At 51.4% G+C, this 16,186-nt stretch overlaps 4 protein-coding genes across 4 annotated transcripts; 1 reads left to right on the top strand and 3 right to left on the bottom strand.

Annotated features, from left to right (window-relative positions):
* Positions 1–5,193: 5,193 nt before the first annotated feature.
* On the top strand, positions 5,194–5,562 carry RPO21_1 (DNA-directed RNA polymerase; the record flags this gene model as incomplete). The annotated part of the gene is made up of 1 exon (XM_047985362.1): positions 5,194–5,562. The coding sequence occupies one exon, from the start codon at positions 5,194–5,196 to the stop codon at positions 5,560–5,562; it is 369 nt and encodes a 122-aa protein (XP_047841339.1).
* Positions 5,563–6,234: 672 nt separating this feature from the next.
* JDV02_004171 (uncharacterized protein) lies at positions 6,235–8,773 on the bottom strand. The gene is made up of 5 exons (XM_047985361.1): positions 8,709–8,773; positions 7,359–8,488; positions 7,142–7,275; positions 6,851–7,070; positions 6,235–6,728 (listed from the first exon to the last, which is right to left on the bottom strand). Exons 1-5 carry the CDS (start codon positions 8,766–8,768, stop codon positions 6,500–6,502), a joined length of 1,773 nt encoding a protein of 590 aa, XP_047841338.1. The 5' UTR covers positions 8,769–8,773; the 3' UTR covers positions 6,235–6,499.
* Positions 8,774–12,972: 4,199 nt separating this feature from the next.
* Positions 12,973–13,914, bottom strand: JDV02_004170 (uncharacterized protein; the record flags this gene model as incomplete). The annotated part of the gene is made up of 3 exons (XM_047985360.1): positions 12,973–13,371; positions 13,438–13,742; positions 13,821–13,914. The coding sequence occupies 3 exons, from the start codon at positions 13,912–13,914 to the stop codon at positions 12,973–12,975; spliced, it is 798 nt and encodes a 265-aa protein (XP_047841337.1).
* Positions 13,915–14,260: 346 nt separating this feature from the next.
* On the bottom strand, positions 14,261–16,036 carry JDV02_004169 (uncharacterized protein). Its single transcript, XM_047985359.1, has 5 exons — positions 15,936–16,036; positions 15,225–15,779; positions 14,974–15,107; positions 14,731–14,887; positions 14,261–14,624 (listed from the first exon to the last, which is right to left on the bottom strand). Exons 2-5 carry the CDS (start codon positions 15,300–15,302, stop codon positions 14,373–14,375), a joined length of 621 nt encoding a protein of 206 aa, XP_047841336.1. The 5' UTR covers positions 15,303–15,779; positions 15,936–16,036; the 3' UTR covers positions 14,261–14,372.
* Between the last annotated feature and the right edge of the window lie 150 nt (positions 16,037–16,186).

Here is a 16,186-nt window from a genome sequence, read left to right as displayed (position 1 = left end):
TCTAAGCTATATATAAAACTAGTTAATAATAGGGTTATTATTAGCCCGATATAATATAGTAACTAGATAAAGATAATACTAATATAAATAAATAATAGGCTCTAGCTAATCTATAATATACTTTAGGTATAACGCGATATTAAAGTAAAGTAACTACCGATATTATTAGCGGACCTAATAGTAGTAATACTTTAGCTATTAGAGAGATACGTCTTAGTTATATTAGTATATATATAAGGAAAGAGGCCTAAGATACTAGCCTTAGTTATAAAGGTATTATATAACTTAATTTAGTTATTTTATAATAGTATTAGTAATTATATAGATATAGTATTAACGAGAGACTTTAATCGCTATAACTTATTTTAGACTAGCGATAACGTCTTAGCTAGGAAGTAAAGTAAGGCTAAACCTATTATAGACTTAATAAATAAGTATAGCCTTTATAGCTTACTCTTAAGGGGTACGAGAATATAGTAGGGCCCTAATTAAGAAAGTATTACCGACTTAATATTAGTAACTTTAGAGCTAGCGGATATAATAGTAATATATATCCTATACCCGATAGATTATAAGTTAGATTATTAAGCGATTTAGATAACCTTCGATATAGAGCTACCTAAGTAAGTCGCGATATTAAGATTATTATTTAAGAACGCTTCCTAGAACCTTATAAAAGTAAGAATAAAAGAGTGCCTTTAAGCGCTTTTAAGGGCGGCAGATATATAGGCATAAGCGGACTAGCTTATAGGTATAGTCTTAGAGGCGATCTATAATCTTACCCCTTAAGTATAACTATTACTATATTTAAAACGCTAGTAGAGTAGAGATTTAATATAGCTACGCTAAGTATTTACGTTTTAACGGAATTAAGCCTAGATACGATAGTAAGCGGGCTAGGCATACTTAGATTTAAAACGACGAGCGAAGGAAGTAGTAAAAGAATATTATAACGCTATATAGAGATAGAGGAGGGTATATTAAGACGACTTCCTTACCGAGGATATTAATATCTAAAAGGCCGCTAAATATCTAAAGCCTAGAAAGTATATTATAGGCGATAAGGTACCGCTATTAAAGAAGGTAAGTAAAATTATAACTAGAAATAAGGTAGAATAAGCTAAGTAATTACTTAATATATTCTTCTCTTTATTATTAGCGAGAATTAAAGAAGAAAGATTGCGTCTATAATAAAGAGTAATAGCGATACTAGCTTTAACTCTAAAAGAGGTTAAGGTTAAAGTTATAGTAATAAAGCTATAGAAAGTAACGAGAATAGATAGCTTACCGGCGATAATATAGAGATAGCTCTAGCTAATAGTAAAGTATCGCGTTCTAGCGCTCTTCTAGGCGTCGCTATAGGAGGGCATTATACTTTATTAATAGCGGACGGTAAAGATTATCCCGCTAAAGAAGCTAGAAAAAGGAGACTATATAGAGGCGAAGGCATAGCGACCGATATTACTTCTATTAATACTAGGTAAAATCTTAAAAGCAGTCATTATAGAGCGTATATCGTATATAGTAGAAGCTTATAGACTCTTACTCGCGAATTACTTTAAAGTATAGAAGCGATAGTTAGCTAAGTAAGCACTCCTTCTCCTATAGGAATAAATCTATAAGGTATAAAGAGCCTAGAAAGTATTAAGCTTAATTAGTTTCGATATCTAAAGCGCGTATAATAGCGTATATATAGAAAGATTACTTAAGAGGTTAGGGGCTAAAGAGCTACTTAATAGGCTAATAAGATAGGTCGGTACTTTTTATTCTAGATAAATAGCTTTTATTATCGTAAATAGGCTTACGTTAGAGCTATAGGGATTACTATAAGTAAGCTTATTATAAAGGTCGCCGCTATTATTAGTCTTATTTCTTTTCTTTAACGTAGACTTAATATAGTAAAGGATTAAGGCAGTAAGTAAATTAATTATATTTATTAATAATTACTTAGCTTAGGTTACTAGCTTAACTATAGAAGTAAATTAAATAAGTATTTAGTTAATTATTACCGATGCCCTAGACTAAGAGAGGTATAATAGCGCGATATTTAAGGTAGATAAGACGATAGTTATCTACTTTATATACGCTATCGCATAGAAAAGTAATAAGCTATTTTAGATTAAGGGCAAGGAAGTTAAACTTAAAATAAGTATAAAAATTTTAGGGTTAATTATAAATAACGGCCTATAATACTAAAAAATATATAGCTAAAGCTATAGGGAAAGGGCTTATAGCCGCTATAGCTTTAAGGAGGCTAAAGGTATTTTTACTAAAGGTAGCGAGATAGCTATTTATAGCGATAGTTATATTAGCGATAGACTATATTTTTAATATTTAGATATACTTACGTTAAGCGAAAGAGACTAGCTAATTAAATAAAGTATAGCGGGTAAGTATATAAGCTATTATAGGAACCTTCTAAACTATTATAACCGCTATAGCTAAGGCCGAAGCTAGTATTTAATTAGTAAGAAAACGGTATAGGTAAGCCGCGATAAGGCTTTACGTCGACTTATAGACCCTTCTATAAAAATATCCGCTAGTAGCGCTATAAAATAAGATAAGTAAGCGATACCTCTCGCTAATATAAGGCATTACTTTATTAGTAATTAAGGCTTCTATAGAGCGTATAGAGGTTAGTTATAAGTTCGCTTTACGACTATAGATAAAATATATCCTATTACTAAGCGAAAATAGCGTTATAGTAATAGCGTAAGTATTAAATAACGTATATAGCATTATTATTATAACGGCTAGCTTATAGAAGAATAGTAGAGTAAGTATAGGCGGCGTTATATATAATAAGATATATAATAGCGTAACCGATATATTAGTTACCTATTCCGTTATTCTCGGACCTATAAGTAAATAAAATATATATATAGCGGAACTTATAGTAATAGAAGTAGCGCTAAGAGCTATACCTCCTAGCTTTATCTCTTAAGATATAATAGTTATAATGAGTAACTACTTAGCGGTAATAGCGATTAGGGGTCTATAGTAATAATCCGGATAATACGTTATTCGTTAGATATATAATCGTATAAAGTAGCTTTAGAAGAATAGTTCTTCTATTAGACTTATATAGCTACCGGCTTAATAAGAGGAGTATATATTTAGACTATTAGCTAAAGCTATAACGTAACGCGCTATAGAATAAAAGAGTATTATTAAATCGCTACTTTATTAAGTAAAGTCTATTATAGTCTAGCTTATACTCGCTTAGTAATGACTATATAAATAGCTCTTAAATAGCGTTAAAAAGTATTTAAAACGTATTAATAAAGCGCTATTAAGTAAATATACCTATATATTATATAACTCGCTAAAAAGAAGATAATTAAATATCCTTATATAGCTTTAAATAGGGATAATATAGCTAAATAGCTATCTTTATAAAATAGGTATAATAGAGTTAGATATATATAACTATAGAGAAATATTAGAGATAATAGAGTACTTTTTATTTTAGTATAAAAAGTAAATAAAATAATAAGAAATCCTCTTTATATATTTATAAAGAAAGATTAATAATCTCTCTTTTTTAAAAAATAAAGTAAGTTTAAATAACGATAAATAAGAACTAAATATATAAGCTATATATATAATAATTAAATTTATAATTATAATATAAAGGCTATAAATAAGTAGTATTATTTAAAATACTTATCTTTAACTTATAACTATATTAATAAAATAGCCTTAACTTTAATAGACTATACTTTAGTTATTAAGAATAGGATATTAAATACTTAAAGAACTTAGCCTTTAAATAGGCCTATTATAGAACTAAGAACGACGAGGTTAGCTTTAAGTAGTGCGACGTTTTATCTATAGGGCTTAGGGTATTACGTACTAAACGAACTAGACTGTTAAGTAGGTAGTGTTGAGGCCCTATCGGGACTCTGTGATAGATGCCCTTGTAGCTCCGTCGCTCCGGCCAATCGCGCGACCTTGGGTGAGCAGGGAGAGCCAGCAGGCGTGGTCGCGCGACCTGGTCGAGCCAAGCACCTCTGCAGCGCAAGTGGAGGGGCGGCAGGCTCAGTACCCTGGATGGTCGCATGCTCATTGGTTCTCGCGTCACGCACGTTGTCGTGGCTGCCACGACCACAGGTGCAGGCCAATCTCGCAATCTCGCCGTTTCTAATAACCTACCTCAGAGCGCGTCAAGAACACCATTGGCGACCGTACCGCTGAACCCACGAAGGGTCCTGACAAAAAGGCTCGCCAGGACCCCCGCGTTCTCCGGCCTTCAAATGAAGCGAGTTGCGACGCAGAGAAGTATTCGGAGCTGCTCTGTACAATACGCTCGACTTTCCGCCTGCTTGCCCTCTCTCGACGGATACCTCTCGATCAGACGGTTCTCTCGATCGCCATGGCCCTATGCTCGAGATAACAGACACATACCGTACGGCTCGCGGATGTGGCCATAGTCGTCGGCTGCGGCGCTATGGAGGGAATCCCCCGACAGGAGCGCTGCATCTCCTGTAAGGGAAGCTGTCGGATGACTTGCCGCAGCAAGCCTCCTCTTCGTTGGTTACGCATCGATTGGAAGCCGAGCCACCCTTCACATTGAGTAATCGCTCAAGTACAAGCTGCATGCTCTTCCTGGTATGACTGTGCGAGCAACATTCGAGAATAAGACTTCCATGGTCCTCAACCAAGGTCCTGACCTAGCGGGTGCGACTGTGGAAAAGAATCTCTCGAACAACGCAGTCATCATTGCCGAATCTGGAGCCAAGAGTTCGTATATCAACATCTAGATGACGGGGCTCGTCAGCCAGCGGATTGTTGAGAGCACGAGCATTCCGTTTGGCTCAAGCTTCTTCCATGCCATGGCCAGTCGCGAAGGCCTCTTCGATACAGCAAACAAAACTGCCTAAATGGATTACATTCAAATATGCCTCGTCAAGCCTCTTGAATATCTCAGCGCACGTTACGACAGAACTGTTCGCAACTCGCCAGCTGACATCGTCCAGTTCCTTTACGGTGATGACGGCCGCAACGCTAGGTGCATTGCGAAGCAAAAGCCGGGCATCTTGAAGATATCTGTCGCGGCCTTTGAGAAGAAGTACCGCCTTGATCCCCCAACAGGCCCCGGGGGAGGGGGGGGGTGGCTCAAACGGAATACAAATAGGCCAAGGAGCTGACTAGCGACGAAGCTTCCATGTCTCTTCTTGACGTTGACGAGGAATGGGATGCGCTGTTGTGATCGGAGCGAACTTCGGGTCATCAGCCGCACCAAGTTGGGTGAGATACAGCTCGCTCTCAAAATGGGACGCACGATTGGCATTGTCAAGCGACTTCTTCAACATCAAGGCTACTGACAGCAGCAACCTTCGGCCTTCTGAGGCCATCCCTACTGCGCAGAGGATCTTGGGTATCATGAACATGGTCCGTGGCCAAGGTCGAGTCTCCCGTGAGACGGACACAAACCTCACGATCCTTATCAAGGACATCGTTCATTCTCGTCCAGCTTTTAAGGAGGCTGTCGGGTCTCTGCCAATGTCTCGTACCGGAACCACGTCACTTTTGGTGTGCTTCGACTCTCAGAAATCCTGAATCTGGCGGACATCATAGTCCCTAACGTGACTGTCTTTTGGAGCACGCCACTGGCTAAGCAGGAGCAGGCCAAGAAGCTGCGAAGCATCGTCCAGTACCCGAACCTGCGCTCCCGCACCAGCCATGGCACCTGCCACGAGATCGTACGCCAACTGAGATCTGGGTGTCCATACCCGCCTTACCTGGCTTGGCTACCCCTGCATTTTCTCGCCATGAGAATGTTCACCGGTTGCAAGCCTCCCCTGCGTATCTTACTTGCGCTGTGGCGGGCGGCGCAGACGTCGTCATCGGACACTCCAACCGCCACGGAAGGACCACGACGTGAACCCGTCCCGAACGGCCCGGCACTGCCGAGCTCGCCAACTTCCATGTGTAATGACTTTTGATCCCCTTCGGCAAAGGTGATGCGAGGCGTTAACTCGAGGTAGCTAACAGATTTGGACAGTCAACCGTGAGCATATCATAATATTCCGCGAAGAAGAGGAAATCTCAATTACCTACTTCGGACGGTTATTATATAAACGTGGTCGCCAGCACCCTTATAGAGCCAGACACCTGTGCGTCTCCATGCGACTACGTCACCTCACGTGATTCTAAACTGCTATAAGCATCAGAAACGTGGCTGGCTTTTCCGCTGAGTCGTTCGGAATTCACCCTGCCATCTTACTCTTCCTCGTAATCTATGCTGTGCGGTGACTATACGGGAGGAATGATGCCTACAGACTCTGTTCCACTTGATTTTGACATGCTAAATACATGGCTCAAGCACGCGACGATCGCCAGTCGTCCTGTTCGCCGCTTGAATCGTGGCCGCGGTGCGTTTCAACGTCCATCGGGTCGTCACCAGGCTCCGGCTTGATCGCGCCCTCTGATGGCTCGGCTGTTTTGACCGCGATCCCGTCGTCGTGATCAAAGGGGTGAGCAATAGGTACAGCGCCTATCCGGCCTCTTCAATGGCGAGGCTAAGTGACGCCGACGCGCACACAAAGTACTGCACCAGCGGAGCCACCCGGTGCAGGCCGAACAGCCCGGCGTACGACTGTAAGAGCCCGAGGATCGACTGCGCAGCCTGGAGACAAATCTCGCGCGGATGCACACCCAGTCCCTCGATGGGCTTGCCAACACGGGGCCTGAAGAGGGAGAGCAAGCAGAATTGGTAATACATGCTGCCAACATGTCAATTTCATGTCCAAGTGACAAACTCGCCTTGCCGACATGACTGTCCCCAATGTACGAGATACGAGCACATCGGGTGAGACGTGTTTGTCAATGTTGCGCGGGCCCTTACTGGATAAAAAGCACAAACGGCGAGTTGCTCCCGTCCGTCTGGAGCGCGAAGAAACTCTCGTACCAGTTCAGGCACTGATGGTATACGAGCACCACCTCGTCTTCCGTGGCCGTAGGTGACGACGCAAGAATCGTATACACCCACTCCGTGAGCTGAAAAATCTTGGCTGGGATGAGCTGCAGGCTGCTCAGCTGAGACCTGTGCTCGCCGGCTAGAGTACCTATATTGGTATCGTCAGCCCACCATGCGTAGCGGTCATCCGTTTCTGCTCGCGTTGTTCGTGCCACTGACGTGGTTCAACCGAGATGACGGGCGGCTCGTTGGAGCCGTTGGCGCAGGGCGGCGGCTGGTCGAGGGCGACACCATCGGCAACCATCATTGCAGCACGCATCCCAGAAGGCTGGGATGTCATGAGCTTGAGTATCCTGCGCAAAAGATGTGTGGTCAGCACCGTACAATAACAGGTCCAAAGGTCTAACGGGCACGGGATGGGATCCATGACACTTACCGGACAAGCGAGATGGCGCCGCAGTATGTCGTCGCCCGTACCAGTGCGAACTGGCCGTCCTGCTCTTCTGCGTCGAGCGGTTCTCGGAGACACAGCTCTGTAATCGCGACCGCGAACGCCTCAGCAAGCTCTCTCGCCTCGGCTTCGCGACCGCGACTGACTTGATATAAGGCCAGCATGCCTAAGGCTTGGATGTCCGGGAGCCGGTTCGGCTGCCCTTGGCCGCTGACTAGGGCCTCGGCCTCGTCGAACAAGGCCTGACCATCAGACCAGCCAGAGGAGCGAGATCCGCTATCGACCGTATTGGCAAGGTAGCCTTCTTGCTGCTGCTGCTGCTGCTGCTGCTGTCCATAAGGAGTTTGCTCGCCTACGATCCGTGTCGATAGGGCGAGGAGTGAATTGACGAGCGCCGGGGAGCAGTAACGCCCGTCTCCGCTGATGAAATCCTGTAGAAAGATATCTTGGCGTAGGAGGCAGAAGGGCAGGTAGTCCCACGTCAGGAGTACCTCAAGGTGGTCCTTGATCTTCGCGGCCGACCAGCCAGTGCGCGTCCAGGGGTCAGTCCGCTGCATCTTTTCTTCTCTAGATAGAGACGGCAGCGAGAGAACTGAGCCGGCAGTGGAACTCGGCGTCGCGAGCCAGTTAGATTCGGACTGCGCGTCGGCCGAAGCATGATGCTCGCTTATCCTCTCAGAAAATTCGTCGCTATCGGCCACCGTCGAAGTGACCGACAGCGCACAGCGACAGCGCGGGCACATCGTTGACCGAGCATCGGTGCTGGAGCCCCCTACAGAAGAAGTGTCCTTTGAGTCGCAACGGAGAGACGACGCGACAGCCCGGGGGGGACCACTGGGCTCAGGCGCTCCGGCGATTTTCAGGTGGCCGGGAAGGTCGTCAAAGATGGACTGGCGCGTGACGGTGCCGTCCATGAGGCCCTGTACCACCATCTGGTACGCCGAGGCATCGTCCATGGAGGATAGGGCATCGAGAAGCGCGTCGCTCCGCTCGATGATACGCCGCAGCCGCCCTATCTCGGCGCGCAAGTCGTCCTTGGACTCCCGTCGGGAGTGATCGAAAGTGCACTCGAAGCCTGTCTCCGTGCACCTCTCGCAGGGGTCCTCACCGTCACACTACATGGTCGGCCCGTCGTGGTCAGCACACGCAGCAACCATCACCACCGAGTGGATGCGCAGAAGAAGCATGATACGCGACACAGGTATAAGAACCGTGGTTCTGAAACGGGCTCGGAGAAGACTCCGATCATGATGGTGTGTGCGCCGGCACAAACAGGCAAAGGAGAAACCCGTTGACTCGAGGAGTCTGGGACGTGCACTGGATGTTCAGACTCACCTTGGCTCTTTTCCTCCTGCAGCGCTGGCAGGCCATGCGAACCTGATGACGCCGGGGCATGCCGTGTTCCAGCTTGACGCTGCAAACCGCCAACGGCAATGTCGTTCTACGGGGACGGAGTCAACTACGTAATCGAAAGCGCTGGGAGTTTTCACGTTGATGTGGCCGGTGGCATGTAAGCGGCGGCCAGGTGAGGGTAAATCGTATCGTTTCGGTTCCGCAGGAGGTAATGCGATATGAGGCAAAAACGGGTCACCGGCGTTTGTGTGCGTCATTGACGCAGCACACGCGGGCGGGCAAGGCCCAAGGCCTGGTTGCGATTGACTTGATATACCGTTCGTTGTCGGCACGCTTACAGGATTCGCCGAGGGGCAAGAAAGGGGAGGGGTGGCTCAGTGCAATGCGTGCCACGTATAGTGATTAGTTCTGCTCGCCAATGAGTAGATGGTCCCTGGCTCCCTCACCAAGAGCCCAATATCGGTTTTCCTGGAATGCCTGGCTAAACTCTAGGGCGAGAAGGGGAAGGGGGTTCTAAGTTAGTAGTGCCTGGAGGTCCCGGTACGGGTGGGCATTGCAGGGTTGTCTTTGGTGGCGGACATGCATATGTCTGTCTGAGTGAGAATGCGACAGAGACCTGGGGCTTTCTGCCATCCCGGCAAAGGGCAGGCAGGACCCAACGTGATGTCCCCCTTTACGTCTCCGCGAAGTCCAAGAACCTGTTTCCGGGGCGCGATCATGCACATGTATACAAACCGATCCTCGATGAACCCCACATCCAGTCGCCGTCTACTCGGTACAGCCAGACACCGTCTCGAGGCCGCCTCCCACCACAAAGCTGCGGCGATATATCGTAGTGACGGTGTTGCGGCGCTTTGCCTCTGCGAGGAGAGGCGCTCCGATTATGACCAGGACCCAGATGCCAGACCGCGAAGACTGAGGTCGGCGGACCATCACCACCGCCGCCCAACATTCGCACAACCATCACCATCGTTGCCGATACCCGAGCGAAGGGGGATCGAGCGGGAGCCGTCTCACCGAGGCGGCAGCAGTCCGGACGCGTCACAACCCAAACTGGTCCACACGTGCCGTGCCGTAACGGCCAGCGTGGACACACCATGTGGCTGCCGTGGACGCGCTCGTTAGCAAGTGGGAGGAGGACCGCAAGCGAGCAAGGCACATTGCCGAGAGCGCAATCAGTGGCTTGGCCATCGACCACATCACAAATGGCTCCTCCAAGAGGTCATCGGAGCAAGCCCCGTGGGCGAGGAAGCCACGATTAGTAGGACATGGGGTCGTCGACAACGACATTCTTCGGAGTATCTCCTGAGCACCGGATTGGTTGGACGGGGTCAGAACCAGACGGTACGGGGATAAATAACACAAAGCTACCCCCCTCCAACTGACTACCCTACCCATTTTGCTGTTGCCCAATCGTCAAACGGAGGGGCGGTTGAAACTCGAGGTTGCTTCTCCTTGGGTTCGACATCTTCTATGCCTGATACCGTGGACCTCGCCACTTGCCAAGCTTAGCCGGACGGATGCACTCTATAACGTGGCAATTATCGCTTGCGCAATCGCGGCGATGCCCTGCTACACCACCCACAGAGTTGAGCCGAACCGTGCATGGCAGCCAGCCTGCCGCTCGCCCCTCTGCCACGGAGATTGGCCTCTTGGGCTCGACAATGAACACCCGAGCATCTCGTCCTGCCCAGTCAATGCACCCGTCCAACTGCTGCCCCGGTGAAGCGATGCAGCAGAGCCGCCTCGACTGCCGCGAGCGAGTCGAAAGCGAACATCAACCAAGTAGGTACCTAGCTAGCGGCGGGTGACCTGCGGGCACAGCTTTCGGAGAAGCCACTGCAGGGGGAGGCCAAGCCAGAGTGACCACTAACTTACTATACCGATTGCGGGCGGGTAGTTAGTTATGAGGAAGCCACGGTTGGAGCTCGGAGACGGTAAGCTATTAGGTGCTGTTTCGCGGTTCGGTTCCCCTACTAACGCAGCTAATAATCGGGCCGCGTTGCGTCCCCAAGGCATGTCAGCCGTCCCGGAACGAAACAGTCGTCCGACGTATCATTGGTAAAACTTGGCGGCAAGTCATGGCGGGGTTTCTCCCTGCGCCCAATTGGCATTGCAGGTTTCTCGGCCCATGCTGGTCACGGAGCGGGGTCTCTGATACAACGGGAATGCAAGGCAGGGCTGCCTTGCACACCGAGCCTTGAGCGAAGTCCTCAGCGGTCTTGACATCGGCACCGGTCTCTAGCCATTGATGAGCCAGCTTGGAGGTACCGTCCGTATCTAACTGCTCGACTCGCGAATCAGACGTCGTTTTGCAGCTTCTCAAATCTAGCCTGGGAGGGGGGAAACGGCCCATAGAAATCCTTGCGCAACTTCGTTCCTCAAGGCATTAGTAGCCGATCGCAAGCGACTGGTGGACATGCCCGGATCGAGTCAATGCAGTGCTCCATGTCCAGTTGCCCCTTTCTTCAACCCCCCCGCCTTGAAAGTTCCCGTCTAGTAAGGGTTTCTGACATTGGTCTAGCAATACGCCAATCGAGAATATAATATGTGGGAGTGCTCCCTCCGGGAACAAAATCGCTTTTTGCCTGCGCAGGATTTAGCTTCATTGTGCTATGTATGGTAGTAGGCGGGCCGCTTCTGTGGTCACCCAGAGACCGCATGGTTGGCGTGGTAAGTCTTGGTAGAAGGGTAACTAGTAAGTAGTCCCCGCTGCATCTGCGGCATAAGACGTTGCCTGATACTGCATTGTGTTGTACGGAGGCGCGTCAACGGCAAACTGTTACTGTACATTGAGGAAACATGGCGGATGAACCGGACAGAGGGAGGCCATTATATCTCCGCCGGACATTCAAATTACGCTCGACGCAGTGAGCCAATGATTCTAACTGAGCTATAAATGTAAGTTACTGCTGAAGTGTCAAAATTGGCAAGGGCACGTCACGCTGTCTTGCCGCCATTGCCAGTACAGTACGTAGCGCAGGCAATCTGCGACGCCTGAGAAATGGATGGCAAACACCATGGGCCTGTTGGGCATTGATTGCAGCCCGGTGCACGGTGCGGTGGCCAGCGATGCCTGACTCACAAGGCTATGTATGGGGCACGCACCGTTCGCTACTCCCACCAAGGCAATCTCGGTACATGTAGTACTACTGTACATCGAGGCGAACTGTGATTTCCGGCAGAACTAATGGGTCGACCCAAGGACCGGGGTCTCGGAAATGCGGGAACAGACGCAAGGTGCCGGGGGTCCGCCAAACCTCTCATCAATCTGCCCAGAGGCAAAGGTACTCGGACGATCAATAGCGTGACGGATGTCGTATATAGCACGGGTGAATTATTGACTGACGACCGGGGAAAGGGTTCCCCGTGATCGCGCAACCAAAGCACCCTAGCCTTTCTCTCTAGTGATCGGATTGGGGTGTGTAATTCATACCGTTCATCGACGGAGCTGGATTAAGCAGGCCTGAGCATTGTCCGGGCAGACCAACTTTCGACTGGCCGTCATTGTCAAGTAATCATTAGGATTCCGACAGTGCCGGCAAGCATACGAGTCAGCCGGCCCATATGCAGAGACTATGAGCTCTTCATCTCGCGTGTCGGAACTACATTTAGTGCTTCTTTTGTAGCGAGTACGTTTTGATGCTGGTTTGATTCGACGCGGAATGACGTGTACGCGCGTCCTGGGGTTTCTGGGAACGGAAGAATGATCTGTCATGATGGTGCTGTGCCACTCTCGATTTGGTTGCTTCCCCGGCTTCACGGCGGCAGGTTCACGCAACGGGGACGGGCAGGGGTGTAGAGTCCCGGAGCGTTCGTTCCCGTGATGTCGTTGACCTCGACTATTCTAGGGTTCATCTCGCTCGTCAACGACGCCTGCCCTACCCACGCGGACCGCTCAGTTGGTGGCACATATGGGTGTTACCGCACTACAATTCCATCGTGACCTCTACACCACCCAGAGCGAACGCTGCTCCACGTCGACTCCGGGAAGAGGTCGGGCTACATGTGGTACCAAACCGCCAACCAACCCACGCCGACCAACGCAGCCAGACCCGACGACACCCTCCGGACGCCGGCCCCATCGTCCTGGTCCCCCGACCCTGTGGGCTCAGCCGTCTCAGGCAGCGGCACAAGCGGCGCGACATGCCTTCTCGCGCAGCCCACGACGCTCACGTCCCGCCACCCCTGCATCCGCTCGCCGTAGCGGTAGTCGACGCCGTCGCCGTCGCCGTTTCCGCCGTTGTCATGCCGCTCGTCGCACCAGCTTGTATAGTCCTCGACGGCCACGGACTGGAACACGGCCGTGAAGGGGCCCTCGCCGGTCCAGTCCGGCACGCCGCCCCGCCCACGACACCTCCCCGCGCTCCGAGCCCGTGTCCACCGCCCACACGCCGAGCCTGACCTGCACGGGCGTCTGCGGCCAGATGCCGGGCGACATGCCCTCGCCGGCGCGCCAGGTCCGCCGCGGCGTGCCGTCGATGGAGAAGACGAGCACCTGGTCCGTCCACTCGATCGTGTATGTGTGGAACGCGTCAAACGACGACGTGTCGAGCGTGTACGTGTCGTTGTACGTGTTGTAGACGGCTTTGCCGTCGTGAAAGTAGTTGGTCGCCGCCTGGTTGTCGTAAGCACCGAGGAGTTCCTGTCCGCGTCAGTTGATGCGCCCTCGACTGCGCGGCTGTAGTGGCCGCGCTGTGGCTATCTATACCCAATCGATCTCGTCGCCCGAGTCCGACTTCAAGGCAAAAGTGGTGATGACGCCGACGCCCTTGGCTGCTTTGAGCGTGACGCTGACTTTTCCGAAGAAGAGGTACCTCTGGCTCACGAGCGTGGGTGCGTCTCCGGGCTTTCCAACATCCACGGCCAGGCCGTGCTCGTTCGTGTCATGGTCGAGGCCGTGGTGGTGCAGAGTGGCGTTGTCTACGGCCCAAAAGTCGCCAAACTCGTCGCCGGGGCCCGTTTTGATAAAGTCGAAGGAGGCGTTGCCCGCAAAGGCCAGATCCGGCGGACAGTCTGCACGGATGAGAGAGAGCTCGTCAGATTCGGCGTCTTATCTGAAGCGAATATCCTCCGGGGGGGGGAGGGTCTTACGCATGTCCTTGCGGAGGGGATCGCAACAGGCCAAGTCCTTGAGGCCGGCCCTGGCCAGGGCCGCGAACAGAACGATAAGCAACTCGGGAAACATACTCGCCGCTGGCTCCGGAGAGGAAAGAGAAGGTTTTGTCGTCCTGGCTTGGCTCAGACCCTGGCGGATGGGATGCGGAGCGTTCTCAGTTGGAGGAGCAGTGCTGTGCGAGGACGAATTTAAGCGGCGTCGGGGGGGTCAAGCAGTCACACTGGTGCCATGCGTCACGACAGCCGGGCGCCAGCTGGCCAGGGGCGCCAGCTGTTCGGGGGAGATCGGACGGCAACGACGTGGCAAGGCCTCACAAAGCACAGGCGGTGAAGCAGCTTGCCGTATTTGTCATGTTCACAGAGGGGGAAAGGGAGGCACAAAAGAATGTCTCGCTAGGATGGCCCAGTCCATAGGTAGGTAGGTAAGTAAGTACTCAACTTGTCAATCGAGGACCGGCCAACTCATCCGCCAGCAGACAACGGTGTACCGTCTCAGAATAACGTGCGTACAGCAAAAGCCCGCTCATTTCAGCACGAGTCCAGCATGCCTGCGAGAGCACCCTTCTCAGCGTCGGTGATGGTCAGCTTGTAGTAGCTCTTGACCTGGACCCAGCTCTTGGCGTAGGTGCAGTAGAAGCTCTTCAGGGGCGGCTTCCACTCGTCAGGGCTCTGGTCGCTCTTGGCCTGGTTGACGTTGTCCGTCACGGCCCAGAGCTGCGGCCGCGTGATGTCGTTGGCGAAGCCCTTGCGCTTCTCCGTCGTCCATGCCGAGGCGCCCGACTGCGAGGAAATCATTCAGTCAGTCTGAGCCCGTCACGGCAGCGTACGTGCTTCCATCTCCTTTATCCGTGGCGGCGGCGGCGGTGATGACGGGGGTTCAACTCACGATCCAGGCATTCTTGAGCGGCACCATGTGGTCAATGTCGACGTCGCTTGCCTGCGTCCACGTCCCGTCGTCGTACGGGCTTTTCCAGGTGCCCGATGTGGCCGCGCACGCGTCGTTGACCTTGACGTCGGTGCCGTCCCGCTTGAGGACAAACTCTCTATCGGCGCGTCAGCAACCTTGGCCCCCCTTTTCTTCCCCTCCCCCACGAGCGACAGGCTGTGAGGCCCGCAAGCACGCACGTACCTCGTGTTGCAGGTGCCGTTGACCGTCTCCCAGTGAGGGAACTTTTGACGACTGTAGCCGTCGCCGCTGCCAGGCGTGGCGACCTTGAGGCCGTTGAGCAGGGTCCTCGCCGTGGACGCACTGGGGATGCCGGGCTGTCAGGCCGTTGACCAGCATCAGTCAGTTGAGCTAACATGTAGTTTTTTTTTCTATTTCTCGTCACATGTCGGAATGAGGAGGCACGACGTGCGGTGCGTTGCGTTGCGACTTACAGGCGTCGGCTGGGGAAGAGGAGCTGCGAGGACCGCGGCGGCGGCGGCGGAGAGCACGACGGACGCAGAGAACTTCATGCTGGGCAACCTTACGACAGACACGAGAAGAAGAAGAACAAGACAAAAACAAAAAGTTGCTTTGCGGAAGCGGCGGGAGTAGAAGGTCGTCGACGAGGAAGGCGTCGCTGGTATAAATATAGACGCCCACCAACTACTAACTTTGTTGTCCTCTTGGTCGGGTCAGACTGTAAGACATTGATGGCGTCGCTCAGCTCGGTTGCCGATCCGCTGGCCCCCGCCTCCCTGCCAGGAACCGCCGATCATCTGTCGAAGAAACACCATGCCGCCAGAGCCAAATCCGGTCCGTCGTCCGAATATAACGCCCCAATGCGAGGGCCTCTGCCTATCCGGGCGCTCGTTTAGGAAGGCCAGTCAGTTGTCGCTCTCCTGCCCGTCGACGCGATCGTCGACTTGCGCCAGATTGGCGACCGACCGACGGGACGAGACGAGACGAGACGCCTGGGAGCCCCGTCCTATCAAATCCAATCATTCTGGCTGGACCCCTTTCAGCTCTGGCGCCCCGCGAACGCGAGAGCGGAGGAGAAGGCCTCGGGAGCAGGCAGCCTCATTCATCCCAGCAGCGGCACTCACTCGCCTGGGGCTGACGAGTGCAGCGCAAAGAGATTCACCAGTCACGGCATCGAGACGCACCACACGCACGTCCGTCTTTGTGTTGCTCGCCAAGCACCACCCGCGTCGTCGCTGCAAGGGGACGACAAACTTCGCTCGCTCCGCACATGCGAGGATGGTGTGGTGGTGGTAGTGGTGGTGGCTTCGTCTAGGCGAGACGGCGGGCGGCCATCCTGTCAAGTCAAAAGACCCCGTGGGCCTCGCCGATCCGAATCGCGGTGTCGCATGCGTGGTGGGGAAGGGCGCTTTCTTTGCAACGTCCAGTCGTCGTC

The sequence above is a fragment of the Purpureocillium takamizusanense genome, chromosome 3 (assembly GCF_022605165.1).
Source record: "Purpureocillium takamizusanense chromosome 3, complete sequence".
Taxonomy (NCBI): domain Eukaryota; kingdom Fungi; phylum Ascomycota; class Sordariomycetes; order Hypocreales; family Ophiocordycipitaceae; genus Purpureocillium; species Purpureocillium takamizusanense.
The sequence above is the reverse complement of the archived record's forward strand: the minus strand, read 5'-3'. Positions and strand labels throughout refer to the sequence as shown.

Excerpts from the sequence above, each read along its gene's own strand:
- JDV02_004169 (XM_047985359.1), bottom strand. The coding sequence starts at position 15,302 with ATGAAGTTCTCTGCGTCCGTCGTGCTCTCCGCCGCCGCCGCCGCGGTC. Across the intron at positions 15,108-15,224 it reads CTCTTCCCCAGCCGACGCCT|CCCGGCATCCCCAGTGCGTC; the intron begins GTAAGTCGCAAC and ends ACGGCCTGACAG. Across the intron at positions 14,888-14,973 it reads AACGGCACCTGCAACACGAG|AGAGTTTGTCCTCAAGCGGG; the intron begins GTACGTGCGTGC and ends ACGCGCCGATAG.
- JDV02_004171 (XM_047985361.1), bottom strand. The coding sequence starts at position 8,768 with ATGCCCCGGCGTCATCAGGTTCGCATGGCCTGCCAGCGCTGCAGGAGG. Across the intron at positions 7,276-7,358 it reads GGCGCCATCTCGCTTGTCCG|GATACTCAAGCTCATGACAT; the intron begins GTAAGTGTCATG and ends TCTTTTGCGCAG. Across the intron at positions 6,729-6,850 it reads CCGTTTGTGCTTTTTATCCA|CATGTATTACCAATTCTGCT; the intron begins GTAAGGGCCCGC and ends ACATGTTGGCAG.